Source organism: Podarcis filfolensis, assembly GCF_964270895.1.
Source record: "Podarcis filfolensis genome assembly, chromosome: 15".
Classification (NCBI taxonomy): Eukaryota; Metazoa; Chordata; class Lepidosauria; order Squamata; family Lacertidae; genus Podarcis; species Podarcis filfolensis.
In genome coordinates, this window is record NC_139618.1 from 19,118,048 (window position 1) to 19,141,939 (window position 23,892).

General features: G+C 44.5%; 1 protein-coding gene across 4 annotated transcripts in view; it reads right to left on the bottom strand.

Moving 5' to 3' along the window:
* Positions 1–2,316: 2,316 nt before the first annotated feature.
* The window catches only part of LOC310750581 (opioid-binding protein/cell adhesion molecule homolog), a 731,536-nt gene continuing 709,960 nt past the window's right edge, over positions 2,317–23,892 (bottom strand). For 2 of the 4 annotated variants that reach the window (XM_083588992.1, XM_083588991.1), the window contains 5 exons: positions 21,981–22,115; positions 17,848–17,968; positions 15,916–16,067; positions 14,905–14,931; positions 2,317–5,194 (listed from right to left, as the gene is read on the bottom strand). In XM_083588992.1, the coding sequence (XP_083445118.1) occupies positions 5,094–5,194; positions 14,905–14,931; positions 15,916–16,067; positions 17,848–17,968; positions 21,981–22,115 (536 nt within the window). In that variant the 3' untranslated portion in view covers positions 2,317–5,093. The remainder of the gene's footprint in view (positions 5,195–14,904; positions 14,932–15,915; positions 16,068–17,847; positions 17,969–21,980; positions 22,116–23,892) is intronic. The other 2 variants (XM_083588994.1, XM_083588993.1) reach the window with 1 other exon arrangement.

The window sequence follows — 23,892 nt, forward strand, 5'->3', positions numbered from 1 at the left end:
GATTTGTATTGCAAACAAGCATTCTGGCCAATGCAGCCTTTGCATTCCCATTACGAATAGTGGCAATCAACTAACCTGTCCTGTCAGTGAAAGGATTTCCACTTGTGCAATGGGACTTTTGCCCCTCTCCTCCTCCCATGCACATCCCACAGGCTCCCCAAACCTGCTCTGGAAGGATGGGAGGACCCTTTGAACAGATTTTAAGTGTATGTGGGGGGAGGGGGGATCCTTGTGTTGATAGGATGTGCTGCACAGTTCAGTGGCAGATCCTCTGCAAAGTAGTCCCAGGCTCTCTCTCATACACACATCTCTAGATAGGGTCAGAAAAGTCTACATTTGCACCATGTATTTAAAGCACTATGATGCAACTTTAAACAGTCATGGCTTCCCACAAAGAATATTGGGGTGGGAGCTTTGATTTTTTGAGATTGCTGGAGGTTTTTAGGAGAGACCCCTTAACATCCCCCAAAACGAAAACTACAATTCCCCAAGTTCCTGTGATGAGGGATTGGTTGTTAAACCACTCTGGGAAGGGAACAAGGGGGTCTCCTGTCACCTCACAGAACCCTTACAAACTAGATATCCCAGATATCACGACCATTTAAAGTGGTATCATAGTGCTTCAAGCAGTGAAGGCAGTGAAGGCTGCCAAAGACTCCTGTCTGAAACTTTGGAGAACCACTCCTAATCACTGTGAAGGCAATACAAAACTTTTTTCTTAGTATAAGGCAACTTCCAATGTTTCACAGCAGAAGGGCCTCATTAAGCCTCAGATGTGAATCCTCCTCCAACAAATGGATGTTACTAGGATTCACGCTGTTCACAGCTAACTTATCCTATTGATTTCAATGAGACTTAAGTGACTATGATAAGGATCAATGGCTGCAATCCTGGGTCCAGCTACTCATACAAAGTCTCACTGAAGTGAATGGGCACAGGCAACTGCACTTGGGTTCATTCACAACCAACGGACATGACTTACCAAGTGCTGGTGCCGCACAATCGTATACCACCCTTAATCTGCAGATCTCAGGGTACCAGAGGGCCAGTGCATGGAGCTGTCCAGCCCTCAAAACACACCTCTTAAAGAACTTTGTTCTGAATGCATCTAGATAATATTTGCAAACACCATGCATCAGGCACTTAATTTTAACGGCTATCAGGCAAATTTAGTACATGGTGAATCACCAGTTCTTCAGTGCACATGGTTCTGGAAGGAATTATCCACTTTCCTTACAGAAAACTTCCAACAGAACTTCATCATTGTCATCATCATTTGAAGGTAGAGGTTCTCCTCAAATCCTTCCACTTAGTTCCAGCCCTCCTCCATGGGGCTTGCAGGACATTCTAAGACAAGGTACCGGTACCAGAGACTGGCGTGCAAAATCAACACAATGCTCGCAGAATAGAATTGCCTGGGATTAGCTTTCTAGAGCTGATTGCTCAGCGAAACTTCCATATTTAAACCCTCAGGAGTTTCCTAGCAGGATTTTAAATATAATTTATTTCCCTAGCCTGTTTTTGAAAGTTACAGTGTCTCTTCCACCCACAACTCTGTTACAGTCAGTCATCCTTTTGGGACTAATGACGCTCTGTGTCTCCAGGTTTACACCAATTCTGTCCAAGGAACAAGAGGCCCTAGAATTCTATCTAGTGACTTCCAGAGCCAGTTCAAGCACAACAGTTCTTATGCTTAGGTCAACTTTGACATTGATCTAAGTCAACTAGGAACATAGCTGAAGAAACCACACACACCACTAATAAAACAATCCAGTAGACTCAACCTGTTGCTGGAATCATAACAAGTCAAATCCCTCCCATATCCTTAGAGGCTAGACTGTGAAAGGCCATCTTCATCATAAGCATGAAGTGGCATCTAGCTGAGTTTTGACTTCATCCAGCAAAGCAATTCAGCTGGAGCACAAAACTATTTTGCATTAAAAGACACTGCTGCAAATTCCTTGTAGAGATTCAATCAGCATCCCAGTGGCTTGTGATTTTGCTCTCTTCATAGTAACATGCTTCTGTGCAGCCTTCCAGTTAAGGTGCTTTTCCTTCCTTAGAAGGTATTGTGTGTGTGTTTGTGTTTGTGTTGAGGTACGCTGCCCCATCATTCCACTATTGGAAGGACTGCATATGCTAAAATTGACGGAACAACAAAAACATGTTCAGAAGCCATATGCGCCAATTCTCTCTCTTATCTTCCTCCCTTTCCCCCACCCCCCATAAGGGCCTGACTACTACGTCTCCATTTCTTGATACATGAAGGAAAGCTTGCTACTTTCAGCAGAAAAAAAAAGCTATGGGAAGCAAAGGTTGTACATTCAATAATAATGCATTTATGGTGGATTTGTGTTCATCATTCATGTCAAAGCAAAGTCTGAGCCTTTCAACCTGTTTTGCTTATAAAAAATGAATATACCACCCAAATGTTTAGTCTTGTATAAGTAAATATCAGACTCTTTTAAATCATTTGTGTTTTACATGTATAGATAATCTAGACACCTTGAATCATCCAGGTAGACCCATTGGGAATCACCACCAGTCACTTGCCATCCACAAGGTCATTTTAGTGCTCCCAAGACATAGCTGTTAGCAGCTCAGTACATCAGGCATCATACTTCCTTACTGCTTTTGGGACTTCCAGTCTTGACTTGACTCCCATTCTTGACTTGTACAGGATGGTCTCGAGACCATCATTCTATGGGGAAAGTTGTCTAAGAGGAAAAAAATGTAGCATGGGTAAACTGTTGTTACTAGTTTTTCCATCTCTTTTCCCACCTGTATGCACAACAGAGGAAACAGCATCAATTCGACAGAGAGCTAACTGGTTCCCCCACACAGCTGGTCTTCATAAAATAGTGTGTGTTTACTCTATTCATCCCCATTTGTCCTACTCAGTCCTGGGGCAAGATCTGAAATGGGCAATGTTTGATTTAAAGAGCGCTGACCTGTTGATAGTACATCTCTCCAAATCAACCTTGGTAGATGTCTGTCGTTGTCATGCTTTCAGTCCACAAAATAGATTCCAAAGACATCACGTCCCAGAAAACAGATTTCTGCACTCCTTGTTGGCACCAGAACTCCTTCTCTGCCACAACCTCTGTTGTTGTTTGGGCAGAAGTGGCTTTCCGTGGTAGGTCATGTCCTGCACCCGTCAGGCAAGGAGTGGGCAGTGCCAGAAATTTCAGAAACTTGAGTCCTCAGAGTGAAATGAAACTTTTGACAATGTGATCCATTGCTTGGCTTTAGCAAACAGCGACCTGAAAGATCCCCCGACTTTTTTTTCTTTTTCTTTTTTAGGGCTCAGAGGAGAGCCTCAGAGATGCAGGAAATCATGATTTTCTTGATTTCTCCTTCCCGTTTCCTTTCCCCTCCCCTTCAATGTTAATTAAATACTTGGAAAGAGTTTGTGCTCAATTCCCCCCTGCTCAAAAGGTTCTTAAACAAATGCCAGGCGAATGTCCCAATAAACTAGCAAAGGAATTGCTCCCCCACCCCCATTGGCAGCTTATGATGGGATGGACTTGTCAGTGGACAAAGGGGATGGCAGGGCAAATTTGGGCTGGAGAGATGATGTGCCAAATCTATTTTAAAGACCATATGCTAAAGAATATTGGGAGCACTGTAATAAATGGTAGAATACTCCCCCCCAAAAAATAATAATCACAATGTCATCTTTAGTGAATTACTTTTAAGGCAATGCTTAGAACTGCAAAAATTTAGTTAGGGACAGGTTTATGCCATTTTAAGGCGAGGATATGAGAGGCATAAAAACCAATGATTTCTGCATAAGCGTATCTGGCAGAGTGCTACTGAATGCTATGCCTTTGTGGTCACAATTCTCTTTGATTTTATAACGTACCCTATTTGTTTATCTGTGCCACTGGTTCTGGACCCTATGTGAATTGCCCCTCAATGTCCTCCTTTTACAGAAAAGGCACCCCCTCCCGAAAAAAAGAGAGAGACGAGGCTCCCACAAAATTTCAAAATAATAATGGGTTAAATTATGAGGAATTTAAATGTTGACTACATGAAGGTGTGACTCAATAAAGGTGATTATACTGATGGATGGGTGGAAGTGCAGATGGGGAACCGAGAAGGAGATATTCAGATTAAAAGGGGGGGGGGGACTCCAGATAATTACATTGATAGATTGATAAATATGGCAAATATATGGCTGGAAAGGCAGATGGATGGATAATTAGATGGATGGATAATTAGATGGATGGGTGAATGGGCAGAACAGTGGTATGATTATACTGATAAATGGGAGACGCATGACTTGCTGTTCTGTCAATTTATCGAGATTGAGGAGTCACTCTGAGTTTAAAAAGAGGGGAGGGGAAGCCGGGCACACCCCGGGCTTCCTTTTCATGTGCTCCCCACAGTGGGGGAAATCTCTGTCTGAATGTGTGAGCGGACCATCGTCCCTCCCAGCCCTCATGCTTCCATATACAATCCATATGCTAGGGTGGGAGGGAATGGGGCAAGAGGATGGCATTGGAGGCAGGGTTGCAAGCCCATGAAAACATCCACCCAGACGGAAGCGAGTTGAAACCAGAGTGTAATCGGACACTTAGAAACATGAACAGGTATGTACAGTGTTACAAGTAGAAAGAACAATCCTTTTGCTCAAGAGACACAGAGATAATAGGACACTTTTTGACTTGCTTCCCCCCCTCCCCGACTTCCTGTTGTGCATCATCTCTCAGGACCAAGTGGTCTCATTCTCCTGGGGCAATTTTTGGGGTGGGCTCCACTGAGGATGGTAAAATGAGAGGTTGACATGTTTTCTTTTTCTTTTTAATATATAAATAGGGTATTTTCGAAGGGTGGTGGGGTCAAAGGGAAGGGAAATGAAAACTAATTCTGCTTTTGGGAAATGCCCATGATTGGCCGATCCTGAATGGGTGCTTGACCTGGAACCCAGCTGGTCCTCCCCCTCCCCTTGCCCTTCCGGCAGTATGTTCAAGCTGTAGACGGCTGTTGCTGTTTCTTAACCCCCTCCCACCCCCCAGCAGTGTGGATGGTTAAAAGTCTGTGGTGTGGGAGAAGCCAGGCGTCATCTGCAAGGACCCTCGCTTTTCTTATCAAAACTTGAGGAGGAAATGAGCAAAGAGGGTGCCTGATAGCCAGAGGCAAGCCATCGCTCTGGAAGCTGCATTGTTGCCATCGTGGACTGCTCCTGGGCCTGGATCAGGTGAGACAAGAGAGAGAAAGAGAAAGAGAGAAGCTGGTTATTATTTCAAGAATAAAGGGGTGGAGGGTCATAGCTCAGTGGTAGAACATCTGCTCTGCAAGCAGAAGGTCCCAGATTCAATCCCCAGCATCTCCAGATTTTGGGAGACACTCTTGCCTTAACTCATTGAGAGCCACTGCCACTTATGTGTAGATAGTTCTGAGCAACATGGACCAATGGTTTTGACTTGGTATAAGGCAGTGTTCCTATGTATTAAGGAGATGGAGAATTCAAGTATTTTTCAAGTGTTGGAAGGAGTGTCTGGGATGGGCAGTGCTGGTTCCAGGTTTGGGGTGGGGCCCTTGGGTAAAATGATTTCAGGGACACCCTCCTCCAATATCAAAGCAGTGCCTCCTCCTTTGTTGACACACTGAAATTCCTTGGCTGTATTGCTGTGATAGGAACTTGCGTGAGATTCATTTCAGAAGTAACATTAGCCCATAGTTTAGCAGTATGAGAGCATGCTTCTGTGCTGCTGCTTCATCGCTCCTCCTCCAGCATGCCTGTGATGAGGAATTGTTTGATCCCCAGTTTAGCTAACCATGGTTTATAGTTACATGTGAAAGGGGCAAACTCTGGTTAGTTCATAAAGTTTAAACTCTACAAACTAAGGTTTATTGAAATATACCAGGATCAAACCATGATTTCTGATCCTGGCTTGTTCCAACAAACAGAGTTCCCCATTCACACATAATGAATGCCAGGAAGCAGATATTTTCATTCTCTTTCTTGGGGCCATACTAGAAGAGAGGATATTCCATGAGTCCAAGGTTGCGTTCAGACATGGGGAATACTGCATTCGTTGTCCTGATTATAATGCTGGCACTTCTGTCTCTTTTCCTACGGTTCCATTTACACTGCAGTACCTGTTGCGCTATGGAACTGTGGCTATGCTAAATTCCATTCACACCACTGGGTGTGGTGTGAGCCAACTGGGTGTGGTGTGAGCCAACTACAAATGTCACTGGATGACGCCCCCACCCTTTCTGCACATGCATTCTTCCATTGCCCCACGATTGCTCCATGAAAAGAGCAGTAAAGTACTTTATCCTGGTATACTGCTCCACATTTTGTCATTTTGCACTCACTATGTTGTGTATTAAGGAGGCTGCAAATGGATTCATTCCACTACCTTTATGGAAGTGGCTTTTATGTTGTGTGAAAGCTCACATATAACATGAAAATTCATAGTTAGGAAAACATTGGGGGAAATGGAATAAACTGCCACGTGAATGCACCCAATGGCTTAGTCTTGCTAATTCATGTAAGATGGACCCGGCAGACAAAAAAAGTGGGACATGAAGCAAAATCTGCTAATATATCATACTTCTCAGAGTGGCCACACAGAATAAGATAGAAATAAAGATATGTATGGCAAAAGAACAAGCAGTCCTAGCATAAACAAATGAAACAGCAACAATCTAAAATATAATGCAAAGAACTTGGCAGCAGCAAAACATTGAGGGCTTGTCAAAAGAGAGGTTTTAAGGAAAAGGGAAAAGGGGGTGGGGGAAAAAGAGGTTTTAAGAGGGAAGGTATTCCAGACCTATAGCACCACCACTAAAAAGGCCTTGCTTTTTATGCTTGCTGACCAAACAGCCCAAGGTGATGGTATGGAAAGCAAGACCTGCAGAGCTTATTTTAAGGACTGTGCCAGTCTCTATGTGGGAAGAGAACTGTCTCTTGCTTTATTGCTCTCTCCAACCTGCTTCTTCCTTACTTTGAATGGGAAGGCAATAAATGGTAGTGCCTGTGCTGAGAAAGGAGGGGGCCACAAAGCATATTTCCCTTTTAAAGGTAAAGGGACCCCTGACCATTAGGTCCATTCGTGGCCGACTCTGGGGTTGCGGTGCTCATCTTGTTTTATTGGCCGAGGGAGCCGGCGTACAGCTTCCGGATCATTTGGCCAGCATGACTAAGCCGCTTCTGGCGAACCAGAGCAGTGCATGGAAACGCCGTTTACCTTCCCACCAGAGCAGTACCTATTTATCTACTTGCACTTTGAGGTGCTTTCGAACTGCTAGGTTGGCAGGAGCAGGGACCGAACAACGGGATCTCACCCAGTCGCGGGGATTCGAACCGCCGACCTTCTGATCGGCAAGTCCTAGGCTCTGTGGTTTAACCCACAGCGCCATTGTAAATTGGGGATAGGGAACCTGTGGCCCTCAATATGTTGCTGCACTGCAAGTCCCACTGTCCCTCACCACTGAGCATGCTGGTTGGCACCAATGTGAGCTGAAATAAAATAAAAATCTGGAAGGGTACAGGAAGGCTGTTGAGAGATTTGCAAAGCTCACAAGAAACCCTCTCTTGCTAACTTAAGAGCTGCATTGCCCCCAAGCTACCCCCTCCCGCTCCTCACCAATCCCCACTGCAACAATTAGCAACCAAAGAGGCTGGCAACCCTTTGTGCTGATTGATTCATTAATCTGTAATTTTATTGCAACACTGATTGACTCGGAGTCCTGGAATAGAACACATCTGTGCCGAGCTCCTCCCATCTGGAACTCTTTATGAAGTAACTGCTCTTAAATGTTTTACACTCTTGTAGTTTCGTTCTCTAGTGAGTGCTTCCCCCTCCCCAGACCCCATCCGTTCCTGTCCCTCCAGTCTCAGTACATGCAAAGCACTGCTTTCGGTTGTTGTTTAACTAGCTGAATGGCACTCGTCTAATTAAAAATTGATAATGACCACAGTGCACGGGTAGACTGCAAAAGGAGACCGCGGCAATACAGGCTTGGATAATGGGACTGCCATTCCTCTTTCCCCTCTTTTTTCTTTAATACCGGGGGATAGTTCCAGTAATGATGCATTGATTTTTATTGCTTCCCTTTAAAAAAATTTGTATTTCCAGCACACACAGGTTACGAGCGGCTGACTCTTGCTTTTGGGTCTCTGGCTCTATAAAGGCAACATCCGGGGCTATGATGGGGATTGCCAACCTGGTGCCCGTGGGCACACATCTACCTGCACAGACCTTCTCAGTGTACCTACCTGACAGGTTCCCTCCCCCTGCAAACATAGGTTTGTAAGAGACATTTTACTGTAGCCATTAAAATATGCTGTGGCGTATGTGGTGACTAGGCTCACATTCACACCATATGTTTAAAGGACTCGGCAAAGTGCAAGTAGATAAATAGGTACCACTCCAGCGGGAAGGTAAACGGCGTTTCCGTGCACTGTTCTGGTTCACCAGAAGTGGCTTAGTCATGCTGGCCACATGACCCGGAAGCTGTACGCTGGCTCCCTTGGCCAATAAAGCGAGATGAGTGCCGCAACCCCAGAGTCAGTCACGACTGGACCTAATGGTCAGGGGTCCCTTTACCTTTACCTTACCACTTTGAATAATCTTGGCTTCCCCATGAGATTTCTGGAACGTGCAGTTCATTAAGGGTGCTGAGAGTTCATAGGAGACCTCCCCATTCCCTACGCAGAAGTACAATTCCCAGACTGGCTTAACAACCAATCCTTCCTCACAGGCAACTCTGGGAATTGTAGTTCTGGGAGGGGGAATGAAGTTTCTCCTAACAACTCTCAGCCCCATTAACGAACCACAGCTCCCAGGATTCTCTGGGAGAAGCCATGCCAGTTGAGAGTGTTATCATAGCGCTTTGAATTTATGATGCGAATGTGCCCCCCAAATGTTGGCAAGCCAAAGTTGTGACATTTGTCCATGGAAAGCAAACAAGTAGAAAATGCACCAATAGCCTGTATCTCTTTATACATGCATAGCATGTGCTTCTTGGAGGTGCCTCCCCGTGAAAAAATCCTGTGTGGGAATTCAGTCATTCTGCACTCTGATATAAACTGTCTATGGGTTGCAGCCACAGTATTGCTAAGTAACGTGTTCTGCCAGCACAAGGATTTCTGCTTGTGCAACAGGATTTCCCTCTCCTTGCCCCATGTACCCTGTATATCTGCTGTATGGGTTCCCACAACTCTCTGGAGCAGATGTGGGGAGGGGGGTTGCATGTGGGGGGAAGAGATGGGGGGATCTCGATGCTCAAGCACAAATCTTTGTGCTGATGATATGTGTTAGTTAGATACCGCCGTCCATCTGCACCTCTCAGACTAATGGGCAGATCAAAGAGCTCTTGGTCACCAGATTTTGTGCTTTCCCAAAGCTCTGATGCAAAATAATTCCAAAATAATTACCAAAATGTATCTGAAAATAGGCAGTTTGGGAGATAATGCATTTAGAAATGCATATTTGGAGAGAGAATAGGTTTTAAAACGCATTGCTGAATGCCTACTTTGTGGGATTTTGTGCTGATATTGTTGTACCAGCTGAGCAAAGAGCATTTTCTTCCCCATTGAGGAACACGGCTCACTCCCTGGGAAATTTTCTTTTTCGGCTCCCCCCTTACACACACACTGCCACCCACAGACATGGCAAAGTTTCTGAGCGTCTGTTTCCCTCCACAGCCCTCTTCTGTTCTCATGTGTTTATATCTATATCTATATATCTATATATTCACATTCCTCTTCTGACTTTAGACATCAGTTTTCATGGTGGCTTACAAATGTAATGATGAGGCATAACAATATGAGATGACAATGTGATTCAAAGCAATGAGGAGCAACATTTAAAGGCAGCACACAGGCCATATATCTTCCTGAAAACCCAGGAAACCCAGGCGTGAGCCTCAAAGGGAAACTGAGTCAAGGAACTGCAAGGATGTCTGCAGATGCAGTAAGTGGGGTGAGTGGATAACTGTGGGGCAGAGAAGAAACCGAAGCAAAACGGGTTGCGCAAAGTCTAATTAGAGAGGGGTGATTCTGCAATTTCAGTTTCTTATTTTTCCTGAGCCTTAAGCTCAATTAAGGGACGCGGGTGGCGCTGTGGTCTAAACCACTGAGCCTATTGGGTTTGCCGATCAGAAGGTTGGTGGTTTGAATCCCTGTGATGGGGTGAGCTCCTGTTGCTCTGTCCCAGCTCCTGCCAACCTAGCAGTTTGAAAGCATGCCAAAAAGTGCAAGTAGATAAATAGGTACCACTCAGGCGAGAAAGTAAATGGCGTTTCTGTGAGCTACTCTGGTTTTGGTGTTCCGTTGCGCCAGAAGAGGCTTAGTCATGCTGGCCACATGACCCAGAAAAACTGTCTGCGGACAAACGCCAGCTCCCTCGGCCTGTAAAGCGAGATGAGCGCCACAACCCCAGAGTCGTCTGCAACTGGACTTAACTGTCAGGGGTTCTTTACTTTTACCTTTAAGCTCAGTTATCCACATTTCCACATTGCTTTGCTTTTTTTTTTTAGTTCTCATGAAAAATTATCAGCATTCTCATGCAAATTTTGTGTAGTTTTTACCTGATATGCACATTTGGCAGAGCATACTGGTATGCCAGATTCACTAATAGATGCATTTTTGCGCATGTTATGAAATGAAGCAAGATAATTGGTTTGGAAGCGGGGGAGGAAATCACTAAGAGGTGACATTTCCCAGATATTTCCAACTGGTTTTCTTACTGAATGGTGCTAAATGTGGTAAAACCGATATTTATCTGCATTCAGATAAACATTTATGTTGGGTGGGGGATTCACTAAAAGAACCCCCCAAATTGTGATGGCCATTTGTAGAGGCAGAACTGAAGGGGGAATCCATAATTTTTGAGCTGCGTGATACAAATTTGACCCATGTTTTTTTAACGCTGGAGATCTAGCCTGTTTATGATGCGCCTAACAATTCCCCTTCATCGCTCTTAAATAAATGCAATCAGCAAAAATCGCAGCAAAAATCAAAGGATTCTTTAAAGAAAAGAGATTCAGGGGAGAGAAAGGCAGGAAAAGAATCCTCGGTGCATAATTATACGCCAAGTTAAATTTCTAGATGCTCAGCCGCAACCTGAACTTTAAAAAGGAACAAGAAGTGAGCTTTCTAACCTCATTAATTTTAAGACAAGGGGATAACAACTATTGTAACGGCAAAAAATTAAAAATAATGGCAGGAGAGAATCTAATTAGCTCCTGTGTTCCTGAATAAGTGGAGAGTTACAAACCCATTTTCTGCAATGAAAAACCAGCTTAGCCAAATTGTTTCATCGCAAACAGAACTTTTATTTTGCTTAATTACAACAGAATGCAGCATTGTGTTCATGAGCATCTACCCAGACAATCTTTGTAGAGCAATTCAAATGAGTTTTGTTGTTAAGGGGAATTCAGCGTTCTCCTTTCCTTTTTTTTGTGTGTGTCTTTCTTTCCTTGGTACTTGGAAATCAAATATGGTTTGTGCTCATTCAACGCTGAGATTGGAAGTGTTTGTGAGTCTTTCTATAGAGGAGGGGGAGGCTAATTCAAGTCTGGAGCCAAAAGCAGCACCATTCTGCAAAGAAAGGGAAAGGTGGAGTGGGGGAACAGCAATGCTCTGTGTCTCTGCTGACATTAGCAAATGCTGAACTGACTGTGTCAGAACTAGGAATGCTACGACTAATAACCAGATGCCAATGATTCGGGAAGAAGGGGTTGGGGTAGAGAATACTCATCAGAAATAAAATGTGAAATGTCTGCATTTTTTTTTCTAATGGGTTGACATTTTGCAGGTTGGGGAAAATGTAACGGAATCTATCAGTGCTGCTGTCAGCCAAAAGAAAGCTAGCCCTATGATTCAATCCCTCCTCCGTAACGAAACTTGAGATGGCAGTGGGGAAATCCTCATTTAAGGTGAAACGGAAAGGCCCTCTTTCTATCTGAAAACATGGAATAATGCCAGCTTCCCCTAACTGAGCAGTTTTCATTAAATGAATGGTTTCAGATCTCAGGGTTATTAGAAACCCGAGCCATTGTCAGATAGCATAATGCAAGCGTCGGGAAAACTTTTGCCCTCCAGATGTGGCTGAACTACACCTCCATCAGCCCTATCAAGCATGGTCAATGGCCGGGGATGATGGGAGTTGTAGTTCAGCAACCTTTGGAAGGCCAAAGGTTCCCCACACCTGATACGGAGGAAGACACAGATGTGATTGTTTGGAAAAGAGTCATAGTAACTTGCTCTTATCAATGTGGAAATGAATGATGAGAATTGTAGTCCGGCTATATCTGGGAGGCCACAGACTTCCCACCTGTGCTTTAAAAGCTGGACTTGTTGAAAACATGTGGATTCGATTCCATTTTGAGGATTTGGGTGTGTTGAAAAATACAAAAAATATATATATTAATATAATACGTTAAAATATACCCCCACCCCCCAAAAAAACCCCAAACCCCTCTAGCATTGCCATAGCTTATACAATTCGGCAGCTGTTCTGAAGTTAGCAAGGAATAACCCTGAGTCACGTGGGTGATGCATCAAAACACTCAAGGTCTTTATTTCAGGCAGGCACTTGAGAGACAGATGTCACTGTGACCTTAGGCTTATGTATAGAAACAGAGAGAGACGTCAGTTCTATCAATACTCTCCATCTCTCTAGTCTGGCTCTGTGTTTTAATATTGTGTTCCCGGAAGGTCGGCTGAGATTTAGCAGAAGTTTAGCAGGAGTATCTCAAAGAGAAAGCACTGCTACAGACTCCTTCCTCTCTGACTACTTTACATGCAAAGAACCATAACTTGGATTGCTTCTGTTATATTTTCATCTTTTGGAGGGATTGCTCTGTACCCCGACATGTTGTTGCTATTGATTTTTATATATAATTCATTTGTAACTGAAAATCAAGAAAACACACACAAAGAGGCTATAATTTGGGTAGTAGGGATGGGTCGATCTGCCAATTTAGGGTCTCTCTGTTTCTCATTTTTCCAAAGATGTTCAAGGAAATTATTTAGCATTTTAGTGTGGATTTCTCCAAATAAGCTCATTTTCCCCCCATATGCACCTTTGACTAGCATGCATAGTTTTGCAAGCAATTTCCCCTAATACGATGCATTTTGCATGTTATATTCACCAATACATTTCCATGCACACTTTTAGATGCATTTTGTAAACATTGTTGGGGAACGTCACTGCAAAATCTGGTTAAACGCAAATTTCAAAGGATGGCTCTGTTTTGGTTCTGTTACTGTTTCAGAAAGCTGCTAAATTCGCTTTTAAATGTGAACTGAATCAGATATCTCCCTCGTCCCTATCTCATAATCACGAGCATCAGCGTTTGTGAAAGTGGGCTGCTATATGCAGAAAACATTCCTTGCATATATTAGTTCTCCCTTTGCCCTTCCAGTTCCTTCCCTCTCTTGCAGTGTCAATATTTAGCTTTTAAAAAGAGAGAAAATCTCAGTGCAGCACTTAGATTTAAGTGCTATACAAATAAACATCATTTGGAGCAGATGAAGTAGCAGGCAGGCAGCCTGTCCGCCGTTGTTGATCTTCTCTGTGCACTATGAAGCCACAGGGGAGCGCTCAACTTCCTTGATAGTGGGCTCTCCATTCCCATGGAGCATCAGTAAGGCAACGTGCCCTAGAAGGCCTTCCAAAATTCTATGCAACAGGTAACATAGGAACAGTCTGCTGGATCAGACCAATGGTCCATCCAGTACAGCATCCTGTTCTCATTGGCCAAGCAGGTGCCATTCAAGCACAAGAGCCCTCTGCCCTCCTCTGGTTTCCAGCAACTGCTATTCAGAAGCATTGCTGCCTCCAACTGTGGAGGCAGAGGATAGCTATCCTGGCTAGTAGCCATCAATAGCCCTCTCTTCCATGAATTTGTCTAATCCTCTTTCAAAGCCACCATGGTTGAGGGCCATCACTGCATCATGTGGGAGCGATTTCCATAGTTAGGGTTTCCAATGGTAGCAAGCAAAACACTGTGGGATGAGAGCAAAGGTTTATCTAGTCCAGAAATCTATACTGTTGGGATATTCCATTCCACATTAAGAACAGGCATGATTGTTGTGTGTCACATGTCTGTTTACACTCCAGCACAGCTTGCTGGGAACTTCCGTTTGTGTATAGCTTTTGCTTTAGCTGTCTTGCTTCGGACAAGGAGGAGATCAGACATGTTTCCTTTTGTCCTGATGTATGCTGAATAAACTGTTTGTAAATATGCTCACGCAACTTCTCCTGCCACTTCTGTTGAATAGCGTTTACTCTGCTGTGCAGCATGCTCTAGCTTGGGTCACAGATGCTGCATCAAGGACTGGAGATCGCCTGGTGGGCTGGAACTAGCTGGGGGCCTGCCAATTGCCCCCATTTCCTTGGTTGCATGCCAACATATACTTCCTCCATAGGCAACTAGTTGCCTCTAGGAAGCCCACAAGGCAGTCCAATAGCTGTTTTACTTGATTGCACCCTTAAACCTAGTACTCACGAGGCATATTTCGAACTTAGAAGTGTGCATTTCAAAGATGGCGGCGCTCCACATGGGCATATTATTTTGGAAATTGTTTTGACTTTAAAGGTGAATTGGTTCAAATTTCTCCCCCATCTTTAGCTGCAGTGATCTTTCTGGGAGGTAAGGACACGACCTGCAACATTTTGTTACAGCACTCACTTATCATGAGTGACAGTCACTGATATAGGTGGGCTCTGTGAATAAGAGGATGCAGGAAGATGTTCCTGAAGCTAAAATGCCTCCCACAAACCCCACAGGCCTTAGTTCCTTCCTTTCAATGGCGCACCAGCCGGCTTCCCCACCCGTAACACCCATCTGAGAAGCAAGCCCTCTCTCCTTTACTGCAAAGCGGCGTTGGGTTTGCTGCAAGCAAATGAAGGAAGGAGCCATGCTTGTACCAACCTGCTAGTGGTGGAGATTCACTTATCTCTAAAACAGAAGACACAATGGACACACAGGAAGGGGGAAACAGGAAAAGGAAAGAAAAGGAAAGAAAATGTAGTTCATATTTTCAGACAGTTGAATGAATGAATGAATGAATGAACAGATGGATTATTAGAAAGACGGCCCGTTTTATGTAAACAGAGATCACAGCAATGATAATAAGGATGTGACAGACATGACAACGTGTAACACTGCCACAGAGGGTGTATGGCAACCATCTAAGCACTGACAGCATCTACAAGAATCTCCGTGCATCTGTTTTGACAACCCAACATCAGAAAACGCCTTGGGTTTCCCAAGGTTTCCAGCTGGTGCATTCGCTCTCTGGTTTGGAAAGCCATGGGGAATGGGAAGTAAGCCTAGCCTGCTGGGGTTAAACCGAGTGTCTGCTCAGCCCCCAGATCCTTGCTTCAACTGCAGCCTAATAGGTGAGAGGATATAAGAACTGAAGGCGCTGCTGCTGGTCTGATGTGTTCCTTGAAGATCAACCCTTTTCCCTGCAGCTACTTTAATATACTTAAAGCTTCAAGCATGAGAGGATGTTGCTGGGAGTATCCTGTTTAACTGCTGCTACCCTTAATGCCTTATGAAAACTCCCAGTTTCTCGTAAGATGAAAACACAAAACCGCAAACGTTCCAGTCCTTGTAAAGGAAAACCTTTAGGCTGCGATCCAGGGAGCAAATCTTGTTGAACTCAGTGAAACTTAACTTCTGAAGCAATAAGCTTAGGACTGCGCTGTTTGTTCCCCAACAAACTCTGCTAGGTAATATTTTTAAATCTGGCCTATCCTAGAGATTTCAGCCTAGGACAAACCCTGCTATGCAATGATGGGATGGCCACTGCAAAGGGGTTTCATGGTCAAGGGTCACCGGAGATGTGTTCCTGTCTTTGAAATCCCTTCTAGCAAGGCTCCACTGTTATCCCATCAGCACAGAACCTCCATGTATCCCAATGGAAGGGGTACCTACCATACAGGATTATACTGGCATTGGTGTTTCCCAGCTTGTTGATGGCCACACAGGTGTAGTTGCCATAATCCTTCTCTGATACATTGAAGAAGGTTAGTGTGGACATCCGGCCTTTGTTCTCAATTCTCACGCCATCCAGCCCATTGGCTAATCTGGAAGAAGACAACATCCTTACTTCATCAGTGTAAACTAGAAGTGGCATTTATTTCCCTCCCAGGATTATGAAGGGATGGGGTATAATGCAGAGATTGGTTTTATCCCAATGATGGGGTGCCTGTGACCCTCCAGTTTGTTCTGAACTACAATGCCCATCACCCCGCTGGCTAGGACTGCTGGGAACTGTAGTCACCACAGGCTCTCAGGCTCTGCTTTTGCTCCACCATCTCAGATCAAAAGGTTCTCCAAAGGCCTGGGAAAGGGCACTTTCTAAGGGCCATAGCAGACGTTATATGATAAACTTTATTATTTTAAAGATATGGGTCATACAATTAACTCTAGTGGGTCTACTCTGAGTAGGATACAAGCCATAATTTGTAAAGCACCAATAATAAGCATCATTGTTAGCTGTTATATTTTTTACCATTCCTCTGAAGAGCTCAGAGTGTCACACCGGGTGTTCACTTCTTATCCTCACAACAACCCTAGGAGGTAGACCAGGGTGTGCAGTGCTGTCTGGCCCATTGAACATCATGGCTGTGTTTGGCTTTAGAGGCAGAGTCTCTCAAATCTGAGTTGGACACTCTAACCACTACACTAGACTGCCAAGTTCCATTTTGTGGCATGTTATAGAGTTTACATCATGGCAACACAGCATTCTACATTTCCTAGAATTCCTCTTTCCTTGCCAGTGGCACCAGTCAATGACAAGAAGTGGGGTTTTGGGAAATACAGAAGGGCTATATCCAACAAAGTCCTACTCAGAGTAGGCACAATGAAACTGATGGGCCTAAGTTAGTCATGTTCATTAACCTCTAGGGTTCTACCAGCGTTGGATGCAAACCAGCACGATCTGACATTGTAAGGCAACATCTACTAGACTTTGCCCAGGAGGGAAGTAGAAGTATGGTGCTTGTTTTTGGTGGTGGGCAATGAATTAAAGAAGCACTTTATTCCACTTTGGCTGGCTTTTCAAGGACTCAGGAGCAAACTTCAAGGCTGGAGAACCTGCGCCCCTCCAGATGTTGAACTACAGCCCCAGCCATTGTGTCCTGTTGGATGATGGAAGTTGTAGTCCAACAATGCCTGGAGGGCCACTCATTCACACACACGCTCCCCAACTGTCTACTGGGCAAAGTATACAAAGCAGGGTGAAAACCTGCAACAGCCAAGTGACAATACAGTAAAGCTGAAATTGCACAGAAAAGAATTGCTAAAATTATGTAGCATTTATTTTGCTTTTAATTTCTATCATGCCCCATATCATATGCAACCTTCTGATGGGCCGCAAGAAACAAGGTAAGCAAATTAAACCAATGCAATCTCAATCCCTAAAACATTGCAATCCTTTAGTCTGTTGTTTTATTTTAATATGAAATATAGAGACTGAAGGATTGCTGTAAGGAAGATTGGGGAGAGGTATGGGACACGGGGAGGGATTGCTTTCTGATCCCGAGTCCCCCTAGATGTGCAACATTTAATTTCAGAAGCAAGGCAGAAGCAAAGCCTGTCTGAAATCAATGCCCTTTAATTTAGAACCCCTTCATGGCAGAGATATATTGGGGTGGGCTTGTACGCAACTGCTCAGTTTCAAAGACCCTCTGCACATGCTCAAAGGCACTCTTGCAACTTCACACCCACTAGGATTGAGCCTGGGCATTCCATGAGGGCTGACACGTGTCTCAAAGTAAACACTGCTGATCTGACTGATGGAGCAATCTTGGCCTGGGGGAGTCACTCCTTGCCATGGATCCTTTGAACAGCTTGCTTGCTTACCTGGTTTCTTCTTTAAACCACTGAAATTCCGCTACAGGGACAGCTGAGGCTTCGCAGGACAGGGTCCCCCTCTGGCCAACTGAGACGCCTTTGTTCTTGGCACTGGAGATGGACGGAGGATCTGCAGAGGGAAAACAGGTCTGAGATTTTTTTTAAGCATCACTTCTGTCCTTTACCTCTGCCTAATTTCTACTATGCCTTGCTGGCTTTCATGGGATCAGCGCACAAGGCTTTCACTCCCCCAGCAAATCTAGTGATGGAGTAGGCTGTGCAGTGTGGCTGCTTGTTTGCCTTCCCCAGTCTGGAGCAGCCAAACACCAGTGCCAATTTAGCCATACATTTCTGAATCTAGGGAGATGAAGAGTGTTATAGGAATTCTAAGGTCTCATATATATAAATCATATGTTCATAAATGTACCAGGCAAACACATACCTAAATATATAAACCACATGTCTGAAACAGTACAGGAAAACAGTCCTAAAGCCATTTTGATGCTTTCAGTGACCTCAAATATTCCTCTTCAGTTTGGATGGAAATGGGAAAAGCCCCCCCCCCCCTTTGTCTCTGTGCTCACAAATCCTGCCTTAAGGGCACATTTGTGTATGAATAGGGTGAGCCTGTAGGAATTAAGTATTTATCATCACAAAAGAATGGCCAGGCTGTCCAGGTAACCCATTAACAGCCAGGTAAACCCATTAACTGGATGTGGGTGGCGCTGTGGTCTAAACCACAGAGCCTAGGGCTTGCCGATCAGAAGGTCGGCAGTTCAGATCCCCACGACGGGGTGAGCTCCTGTTGTTTGGTCCCTGCTCCTGCCAACCTAGCAGTTCGAAAGCACCTCAAAGTGCAAGTAGATAAATAGGTACTGCTTCGGTGGGAAGGAAAACGGCATTTCTGTGCGCTGGCCACAGCGGCTTAGTCATGCTGGCCACATGACCCGGAAGCTGTACGCCGGCTCCCTCGGCCCATAAAGCAAGATGAGCACTGCAACCCCAGAGTCGTCCGTGACTGGACCTAATGGTCAGGGGTCCCTTTTCCTTTACCTTTACTGCCAGATAGAGTTCTGCTGTAGACCACCCCTTCTGTGATAGACTTGATGATGTATTGGGGGGGGTCTTGAGGTAAAGGGTGGCAATTCCATACCATTGCTCTGTGTTCCTCCTCCCTCCTGTGGGGGGCGGGTTGAGCACCCGTGTTGCAACAGTTTAATAAAGATCAGGCTTACTAGCTGGTTTGCTTCTCAATATTTTCTGGTTGGCCTCTGTTATTTTCTCCTACCGATAGAGAACCTACATAAAGACTCTATACGGGCTCTTGGGAACCCCATAAGGGAAAGGGAGCAGTTTTTCTTACAACAAAGAGCAATGCAGATAAAGCTATAGGTTATCCCTATTCCTCATTAGGCTTTTGATGGGCTTAGTCAGGGGCAGCAATGCTTCTGAATACCACTTGATAGAAACTGCAGGAGGAGAGCGCTCTTGTGCTCATATACATGAAGGAGCATCTCCACCTCCCTTGTTCAGCTCCTGAGGTCCAGCTCTGAGGGCCTTCTGGTGGTTCCCTCACTGCAAGAAGTGAGGTTACAGGGAACCAGGCAGAGGGCCTTCCCGGTAGTGGCGCCCACCCTGTGGAACGCCCTCCCGTCAGATGTCAAGGAAATAAAGAACTATCTGACTTTCAGAAGACATCTGAAGGCAGCCCTGTATTGGGAAATTTTTAATGTTTAATGTTTTACAATTTTTTAATGTGCTGTAAGCCACCCAGAGTGGCTGGGGAAACCCAGCCAAATGGGCAGGGTATAAATATCAAATTATTATTATTATTATTATTATTATTATTATTATTATTATTATTATTATTTTCCTCCTTGCAGGTTTCCCACAGGCATCCAGGTGGCCGTTGTTGAGAACAGGATGCTGCAGTCAGTGGGCCATTGGCCTGATCCAGTGGGCAGCTTTTTATGTTCTTGTGGGCTTGAGTGTGCCTTTGTGGGAACTTCAAGATGTGGGGAAAGATTGCAAGCAACTGAGGGGTGGGCACCTATAGAGAAAGGGTGCTGCATGATAGGAATGTGTAAAATTATGCATGGAATGGATTACGTGGATAGAGAAAAGCTTTTCTCCCCTCAGAACACTAGAACTTGTAGACATCCAGCGAAGCAGAATGTTGGAAGATTCAGGACAGATAAAAGAAAGGACTTCTTCACATACCTGTAGCACATAGTTAAACTATGGAACTTGCTCCCATAGGAGGCAGTGATGGTCACCAAGATAGATGGTGTTAAAAGAAGATTGGACAAAATTCACGGAGGAGATGGCTGCCAATGGCTACTAGACATGATGACTATGCTTTGCCTTCACAGTTGGAGACAGCAATGCTTTTAAATACCAGCAACTGGAAACCACAGAAGAGGAAGGGTATGTTTATGCTCAAATTCTGCTTGCAGGTTTTCCTCAAGCATTTGGCATGCCACTGTGAGAATAGGATGCTGGATGAGCCCTCTTTGGCTTGATGCAGCACAGGCTCTGTTGCAATTGCTCTATAGGACTTCAGCTTCGCAGGCCTGGTTTAAACAGAACGTTCTGCCCAGCTGGCATTGCGAGGGTGAACACGGTCCTACATTTCCACATCCATCCCTAAGCCAACAACTCGCAGAGTCCTTTCTGTGCAATTAATAGGACTGAATTCTCCTTTACGGATTTCTTTTAAACTGTTCAGAGACTCAGCGGAGCTGGAATCACCTCCGAAATGTCAAGAGGCTTCGGGGATGTGTCTGTTTTAAGAACTCAAAGCAGCTGGGCTCTGCATTGCTAGCCAAGCTCTTAAAAGAGCAAATTGTCCAGAGGGCCAAAAGGCTTGAAACATAATGAAATGTATATATATGATTTTCTTATATCAATTTAGCTGATATATATAAACTCCTGCGCTCTGCTTCTGAAAGGCGAGGATTTCTTAATGCATTGTGTGCAAGGTTAACCACCAAGATTCTCTCTTTCTCCTCCAACCCACCCCCTTTTAAAAAAAATAAAATTGAATTGCTCCTCAGGAAAGAAAGAAGAAAGCAATAGAGAGAGAGAAGGGGGGGAGCTATTACAATTATTTCCAGCTATAAATAGACTTTAAGAGGTTCTGGTGGAAATTGGCTGTTTTACTTTTGCGTGCATATATTTCCAGCTATTAAATCAGAATATGCGAATATACAACCTACTCATGTTTAGGATCCTTGGGGTGCAATTCTGGCCCAACGTATCATGAAGATGAGCTGGTGGGATCTGCACATTCAGCTGAATGTGGAGGTGGGGTCATGAGTTGGTGCGTAAGTGAGTTCGATTAGAATCCCATTCTGCAATATGAGGATGAAAGCAATGGCAGGCCTCTCAGGATTGTTGTAAAGATCAGGGGGACAATGTATGGAATAGGTTTTGAAAAGCACTCGGGGGCAGGGAATCCTTTTCAGACTGAGGGCAAAATTACTCTGTGGATTGGCCACATGCCAATGATATATAGGGCCAGGAGCAAAAATGGGTGTGGAAATGGATTTGCATATTGCCTATGGAAGTCTCTCCCATAAGAGGCAATGACTGCCACCAACTTGGGTGGCTTTAAAAAGGATTAGACAAATTCATGGAGGAGCTACCAGTGGCTACCAGCCATGATGGCTCTGCTATGTCTCTACTGTTGGAGGCAGTAATGCTTCTGAATACCAGCTGCTGGAAACTGCAAGAGAGGAGAGTGCTCTTGTGCTTGAGTCTTGCTTGTGGAGTTTCCAATGGGGCATCTGGTTGTCCCCTGTGAGAACAGGATGCTGGATTAGATGGGCCATTGGCCTGATCCAGCAGGCTCTTCGTCTGTTCTTAGTATGGCAAGCTCGCCACCCATAGGCTTCTGAAAATGTACATATAGACCCTTCTTCATCCACTCCAGCATGGTCATGGTTCAAGGGCAAATTCCAGATAGGCAGAAGCACTCAAGGCATGACTTGCCTGGCTTGGTGAAGGGGCATGACCTAGGCAGAGTGCTGGTGGCCAAACAGAGAGGCTTGGCAGGCCACATTTGCCCCCTGAGGCCTGTGGTTTCCAACCCCTGATGTAAGTGCAAGTCAATGTTATTCATAGCCATGTGGGATACTTACAGTTTACGGTGACTTTGACTCTTCGGATATCAGGTGCGGCGACATCATTAACAGCGCTGCATTCATACTCCCCAGATTGGTCCCTGGTGATCCCCGTGATCTCTAAGTACTCATCATCACTCATAAATCCCTGACCTGGAAGAGAAGAGAAGGAGCACAGAGGATAAAAGTTCTGGCAGCCTTCCAGACCACCTTTGCTGCTGCAGTTTAAATTGTGCACTTTGAAGCAGTCCTCTCAACAGCACAGGTGGCCAGATCTGCAGGTGGGCCTCTCCACTGAACACCTGGAGCTTTCTAGTTGCTTTGACAAGCAATGCTGAGAATACTTTTTGTTGTTGTTGTTGTCCCCCAATGCAACTCCTAGGGCTGTCAACTGATTAAATCATTTTTGTTGATTAACCATCTGCTCTTGTAATTGGTTACTCAATTAAATTTGCACAGATCTGCATTATTTCCAATAACTTGGTAGGTGCCTTTCTGTAAACAGCAAAGGAAGCATGAGATATACCTTACAACTTAATAAACAAATGCTCATTGGTGAAAGGAAAAGTCAGTTTTCATATATATATATCCTCTGCTACAACAAAACACCAGACTCGGGAGCCTTAAAAATATAAATAGGCATGACCATAATTTTCTATGTAACCAATTAAAATTGCCCTCACTGATTAAAATTGGTCTACTACTTAATCATGTACATTTCTAGTTGATTGATCTGCTGATTGAATTGTTAAAACTCAAGAGTATCTCGGGGTGTTGCTAAAGATGTGACTATAGATGACATGATGTGTAACACTTGAAACATCTTTCCTTGGTTTGAATGACAATCACTGAAAGCATAGATATTTCACTGGAATAAACTGGTGGACACATGTTTCATACTACCATAATGTCATGGACTGGCTCGACACCAAGGAGTGGTAGAAGGCACCATCTGGGGAAACCCCAAAGGATGAAGGCTCAAAGCCAGGGGATTGGTGGTGGGACAATGATTTGTGTTCAGAGGAGGGAGAAGACGGGGAGGAGGTGTCAGGAGCCAAAGAGGTAACAATGTTTAGTGAGCAGGGAGAATCTGTGGCTGAGAGAAGACAATCAGAATCCCCTTCTTAGGCAAAGTTGAAATCATTAGTTTGTCTATGAAAATGGCTGAGGGATTGTTTTCAAGGTATTTTTATATTTAGAGTTACTAAATTATAAAAAGGACAAGAGAATCGATTTAAGGGGCAGGTGTCCTCCCACAATGGGCAAGCCTTATGTCAGAGGGAGCCTCAGAAGGCAGACAATGGAAACCCAAGCTTTCAGATCATGCCTTCCCTTCAGTTGCAAACACAGTATCACGTAAAACCCCCACAGGTTCTCACGCTGGAGCAGCTTTGGTTAACAGCTGGTTTCCAGGTCTCAAACAGGAAGGAAAATAAAACACAGGCACAAGTATGAAAGCCTTGCCCATTCTTCTCCAGAAAAGACTCCCACAGTGAAACTGAAATGCCACCTGCTATTCCAGACATAATACAGGTGTTCCTGGTCCTGGCTACATACCTGTATCTTGTGGCACAACTCCCCCCTCCCCCCTATTGATTCACAATCTCACAAAGCTTTGTCAATAACACAAGGCTGCTGCTAACCACACCACCACCCCCACACCACCCCCGGCCATTGCCGCAAATATGCTTTCATCCCAACCTAACAATCCTCCTATCTGAGTTGTGTTAGAGAGCTCAACCACTGATACTTCAGTTTGGCCGTCATTTATGAAAAATCAATGAACCGAGCACATATTGATATTTTAGGTTTGTTTGTTTTTTGCAACTCAATCTATTTGCAATTTACAATTTTAATTCTGAATTGTTGTAGCCCACCCTGTGGCAACATCACCATAATCATCATATATGCAAATAATAAAATAAAATAA